Source organism: Halictus rubicundus, unplaced genomic scaffold, assembly GCF_050948215.1.
Source record: "Halictus rubicundus isolate RS-2024b unplaced genomic scaffold, iyHalRubi1_principal scaffold0845, whole genome shotgun sequence".
In the NCBI taxonomy this organism is placed as follows: Eukaryota; Metazoa; Arthropoda; class Insecta; order Hymenoptera; family Halictidae; genus Halictus; species Halictus rubicundus.
The window spans coordinates 38,229-44,193 of NW_027489386.1; the positions used below are offsets into that span (position 1 = coordinate 38,229).

At 47.4% G+C, this 5,965-nt stretch overlaps 1 protein-coding gene across 2 annotated transcripts; it reads right to left on the minus strand.

Moving 5' to 3' along the window:
- Window positions 1–1,134: 1,134 nt before the first annotated feature.
- On the minus strand, window positions 1,135–4,557 carry LOC143364682 (uncharacterized). 2 transcript variants are annotated; one of them, XM_076804893.1, is made up of 3 exons: window positions 4,097–4,557; window positions 3,403–4,011; window positions 1,135–3,167 (listed from the first exon to the last, which is right to left on the minus strand). In XM_076804893.1, exons 1-2 carry the CDS (start codon window positions 4,287–4,289, stop codon window positions 3,506–3,508), a joined length of 699 nt encoding a protein of 232 aa, XP_076661008.1. In that variant the 5' UTR covers window positions 4,290–4,557; the 3' UTR covers window positions 1,135–3,167; window positions 3,403–3,505. The 2 variants fall into 2 exon arrangements, with proteins under 2 accessions (XP_076661008.1, XP_076661007.1); XM_076804892.1 differs by having other exon boundaries at window positions 3,403–4,026.
- Window positions 4,558–5,965: the final 1,408 nt, after the last annotated feature.

The window sequence follows — 5,965 nt, forward strand, 5'->3', positions numbered from 1 at the left end:
CCAACGACGGTAACTCGTCGATACAGAAGGCCACTAAGGAAATTCTCATTGGTGAGAAGGTGGATCATCACGGAACCATATCGATTATCAAATGTTACATTCTCCGACGACCGTATTCGAATTAAACAGATATTTTTTTTAGTGTTGCTTTTTAAGATTTAAAATATTGAAAGTAAAACTAATATCAAGGACAAAAAATTCGTAAAAATATTTTACGTAAGAAACGATTAAAGCATAATTTTAGGAAAATCAATTTCTACTTCAAATTTCATATGAGATACCTTAATTTGTAATTTAAAAATATTTCATGAACAAGCATTATTTCCTTACACTTTTTTTATAGATAATTGTTCGAAGAATCGATCTGTGGGAACAGAAATATGTTGAAAACCAGAGTAGCGTTTATTTAACATACTATTCCGAATAGTATAGAGTTTGAGAGAGAATCACGTGGATGAATTAATATAATATAAAATAATATAATTGTAGAAGCAAAGATGGGCAAATTTTTATTGAAATAGACATTTCAAACTGCGAATAAAAGATAAAAAAATGATTTGTTACGCGTCAAATAAAAATAATTATGTTATCTCTATTCCACGCGTAATGAATTTATTCGACGAATAAAGATAATTTTTTATTGGGTTGAGCGATTCATCTTTAGCGTTGAATAAAGTGTTCATTTTCATCTGTGTCTTTATTCGGCGGTTTATTCGACTTCGAATAATTTTCGGAGCCGTGTAGGAATGCTATAACGAGGACAGAGCCGTCAGAGACTGGCGCGCGCGTTACAACGTATGTAGAAATTCTCAAATATGAATATCAATAACCGCAATTCGTCAGGTTTTTTCAAAATTTTTGCATGCAATTAATTGGAAAAAGTTGACCAAAAATCGAATGGGGCATTTTTTACTACCTCGTCCGGCTAGGCTATTTAACGACGAAATATTCCAAATTGTATGTATATCATTTATTGATTCCCCTCGGGGTTACAATTTTAGTTACATCTCCCGCTTTCGCTCGCTCTTACCCTAATCTTAACCTTAGACTTATCCTAACTTACCCTAACTTAACTAAACTTATCTTAAAAACACGCCACACGAGAGAGAGAGAGAGAGAGAGAGAGAGAGAGAGAGAGAGAGAGCGATCTTACACTAATATCCGCCGCGTTCTTATTTTTCCCTCTCTCACACCCACATGCTTCTCTGATCTCCCCCATCCCTACACCTCACCCATCCTTCTCCCGCCTCCTGGACCTCCTCTTCCGGCTGCTCTCTCTTTCGCTCCATTCCTATGCATTCTCTCCTTATACTTCCTCTCCTATACCTCTTCCATTCATGCTCTTCCTCCAATCATCCACCTTCCTCATCCATTCCTCTCCTTCTCCTTCATCCCCTAATACTTCCCCCACCATCCCCTGCCAACCTCACCCCTCAGCCCCTCCCATACACACTTCCCACACGTGCTCCCACGTTTCCTCCTCCCACCCACATACCCTACATACTTTCTTCTCCTCCTCCAACCAATACTTTCCACCTCTCATCTCGTTTCCCAACCTGTACCTGGCCACCCTTTGCCACATGTTCTCTCCCCACCCCTTCTTCAGGTACCCTGGTAACCCTTCTCCCTTCACCCTCCCGTACCACATGTTGTACCTTGCACTTCCTATCTTTTTCCATCTCTCCCCCTGTATATTCCAAATTGTAATATTCCCACATTTCAATATCACTTAAAGTATTTCAAGTACTATTTAAAACTACCAATGAGTTTCAATAACAAACTAATTTAAATAGAAAGTGAAATTTTGACAAAAAGTATAAGATGATTGTAAGGTCGCTATTACAGTAAATTATCGTTGACCGACCAACACCCTACAATGTAAGCAGATGGAGAATCGAGCATTATTGTCAATTTATGTTTTTATGTTTGTTCGAGATTTTACTTTATTATAAATCTTTATTGTAAATATCACTTCAAGTGTTAACTCTGTATGTATTTTAACTAGTAATAAATATGACTTCGATCTGTCGATCAGCCCGGCGCGCCGTCGGCCCCGCACCGTTCCACCGCTCCCCGCGAGCTCCAGGGTGGATCGAGCAGCTCGGGCCTCGCCGTCGCGGCGTGGGGAGCGGATGCGGTGGATCGACGCGCCCAGCTGATCGTTCAGTTCGTCTATTGACACGCACAAACGACATTCGATTTCGGAGTTCTCACCTATGTGTAGATTTACGTAATCGTTTCGTCGGTACCCCGCTTTTTACATCTACCTTAGAGTATCGGTAACGTTTCATTTTGTAAATGCCCGTATATCTAAAACATTGGTCCTTCGAGCCGGATCGAATTCGTTCACGTTCGTCGAATATACGCGCGGAAACAAGGGATCTCGACCCTCGTGCGTGCCGTTGCGATAACGTGTTCAGAATCCGCAGATGCGAAAGCGCAGCGTCGAGAAGCTAAGGGATCCGTCACCCGTTAGTCGACCGTGCTTCGAATACCCTAGATTTTGGGCAAATTGCAGGTGCAACTAGACCTCCAACGGTCCCGTACATTTGAACGCGCTAACGGACTTCTTTGTCCTCGCCGACCGCGCGCGAACACAACAGGTGCAGTTCCGGATACGGAGTCAGACACGAAGCTGCCGAGACTTCTCCTGCCGACCTTTTCTGGCGACCTCCTCCAGTGGGAAAGCTTTCGGGACCAGTTTAAAGCGGCTGTCCATAACAAGGCCCGTTTGTCGAAGGTGTCGAAGCTCAATTACCTCAAGTCGTGCCTGACCGGAGAAGCTGCACAGTCTCGTCGACGACTTTCGACAGATACAGCAGTCATTCGAGGCACTTGGAAAGCCCGTTGAGGAGTGGGACGAATGGTTCGTTTTCCTGCCAACGGAGAAGCTGGACGAGACGACTCGGTTAGCGTGGGAGGCCACCCTCGTCGATCCTACCGCCGTACCGGAATTTCAGGCGCTGGAAGACTTCCTGGAGAACCGCTCTCACGTCCATGCGAAGGTTAGAGTCGCCTCAACCCTCGAAATCGGACAGTTTCTCCAGTCGTGGTGGGTCTGCCTCAGTCAGCCGTCACCTGCTGGCCGTCAAGGTGGAGGAAACGAAGTCGAAGGGGAAGGGCGGTCGCACGTGCTCACTCTGCTCGGGAAACCACGCCATGGGATCCTGCAAGCGTTATAAAGGGTTATCGGCTGAGAAACGTCGTGACTTGGTCGTGTCCAAAGGGCTCTGTCTTTCGTGCCTCGCGACTGGACACCGACTATCTCAATGCCCCTCTACCAATCGGTGCTGGGTCTGCGGACAGCAGCACCACACGACGATCCACGACGCCTACGTCGTCGAGGATCGAACACCTTCGGAGTCGGTCGAGATAGCCGCCATCCACGCTGTGAAGACTCACCAGGGGATCCCTCTAGCCACTGCAAAGGTCCAGCTCGAGGCTCCAGACGGCCAGACTCTCCTGGTACGAGCCCTCCTTGATTCTGGCTCTGAGACGTCCTTCCTCAGCGAGTGGGCCGCTCAAACGCTACGGCTGCGGAAAAGGGCGGTGCGGGTATCGTTGACGGGCTACCAGGGTACCGCCGTGGGGACTGCTCGGTCCGAAGTCCAGGTAAGCCTCCGTTCCCCGATTGATCCTGGGTTCCAGATGGATCTGGAGACATTGGTGACCAAATCCTTGGTCGCCCCCACGCCCTCAAAGCAGGTGGTGCTGCAGTACTGGTCCCACATCCAAGGACTGCCATTGGCCGATCCGGAATTTGCCAACCCGGCGCACGTGGATGTGCTTCTCGGTGCCGACGTTTGCGGACTTTTGTTCCGGGAGCGAAAGGTCGGACCGGCCGGAACATCAGTCGCAGTGCGAACACCGTTTGGATGGACGCTGATCGGTCCCGTTGGAGAGGAGACCTCGTCCGTAAGGAAGACCCGTGTCCACCACGTGAGCTGCCAGGAGCCGTTACCCGATCTTCGACGGTTCTGGGAGATCGAGGAAGTACCGTCGTCTCAGCCGCTGTCACCGGAGGACCTGAAATGTGAACAGCTGTTCAAGGACACGACGTTTCGGGATCATACCGGTCGGTATGTTGATCGTTTACCTTTTAGGGGAGGAGGAGCGACCACCGACGGGAATTCAGGATGCTCCTCAGCGCCGAGACCAGACGAGCACGGGATTAGCAGCTCAGGAACCACTACGTGGCCTTCATGCGGGAGTACAGCCGCCTGGGGCACATGGACCTCGCAGATGCCCCTCTCCAGGAACGAGATCCTGGTTCCTACATCCCGCACCATGCAGTATGGAAGGAGATTGATGGGAAGAAGAAGATCCGCGTGGTCTTCAACGCCTCAGCTGCGTCGATCGCAGGCCGGTCCCTCAACGACGAGTTGTTGCCTGGACCGAAGCTGCAGAGCGACCTCTGGGCGATCATCACACCATGGCGCCTCTTCAGGGTGGCATTCTCGACGGACATCGTCAAGATGTTCAGATAGATCTCAGTCCATCCTGACGACCAAGATTGGCTGCGCATTCTCTGGAGAGACGACTCTGCACAAGCGGTATCTGATTTCAGGTTGACCACCGTAACGTATGGAACCGCTCCTGCTCCGTATCTCGCTCATAGGGTGTTGCAGCAACTGGCGTCGGATGAGGAAGGCCGATTCCCCCTTGGCGCAAGGGCTCTCCGTCGCAAATCCTATGTCGACGACATCTTGTCCGGCGCAGACAATGTCCAGCAGGCGAGGGAAGTCCGTCGACAGCTGACCGACATCCTGGAGTCGGCAGGGTTTCCGCTGGACAAGTGGGCCAACTCGAACCACGAGCTTGGATCGACCACTGCGGAACTGAAGATGTTCCAGGACGAAGAGCCATGCCGTTGCCACCGAGAAGCATTGAAGGCCCATCTTGGCCCATCCCAATCTAACCCAAAGTAAATTCACACGCAGTTCTACATACACTAGTTTTTATAACTAGTAAGTCTTAAATTTTAATTTAAATTGTTATAGGAAATTATAATTGTGCAGCTATTAGCTCGATATTATTCTCGTAAGATTACTAGAAGTTCTTACAAATAGAGAATAATACCGATTGCCCAGGTCTCACCACGAGGACCAGAAGGAATTCAATACGCTTCCTTCTGACTCCCTTTCTTACAACGACGATTTTACAATCTTATAAACTAAATTTCGCAGATCGCTAGATGAAAAAGGTCACTTTTCCACAGAAAGAAAAGTTCACTTTACCATTTAGCGTATGTCGTATTAGTCGTTCATCAAGTCAACGAATTTTGAAACGGCAAAAGTATCATCCATATCACATGGTTTTATCACAAGAGCTTTCGATAGCAGATTACGATCACCGCGTAAGATTTTGTGAGTGGCTGCAGGGTGTTGTGGAAAATGACTTTTTGTGCAAAATACTTTTTTCCGATGAAGCCACTTTTATGAATTCAGGGCATGTAAATAGACATAATCTGCATTATTGGGCCGTGGAAAACCCAAATTGGATGCGATGTGTTCCCTTTCAACATCGATGGTCTTTAAATGTTTCGTGTGGCCTAATAGGAGATTTTGTGATTGGACCTTATTTTTTTCAAGAAACTGTAACATCTGCAAGTTATTGTGATTTCTTAAAAAATCATTTGCCTGCGCTTTTGGAAGATGTGCCACTGCACGTTAGAAGAGAAATGTGGTTCCAACAAGACGGCGCTCCTCCACATTTTGCAATCATCACCAGGCAATTTTTGAACGAAAAATTTGGGAACAAATGTATAGGTCGTGGGGGACCTCGTCAATGGCCTCCTCGATCCCCCGATCTAACACCATTAGATTTTTTCTTATGGGGATATGTAAAGGACAAAGTTATGTTTGAACCACCGACGAGAAAAGAGGATATGAAACAAAGAATACGTGACGCTTGCGCTTCAGTGACTCCTGAAATGTTAAAAAATGTTAGAACAACTTTGATGTTT

Bases quoted from the DNA above. Each gene is read 5' to 3' on its own strand.
- LOC143364682 (XM_076804892.1), bottom strand. From the start codon at position 4,289: ATGGTGCGGGATGTAGGAACCAGGATCTCGTTCCTGGAGAGGGGCATC. The intron at 4,027-4,096 runs GTAAACGATCAA...TTCACATTTCAG, and splicing joins CGCTCCTCCTCCCCTAAAAG to GTCCTCCGGTGACAGCGGCT.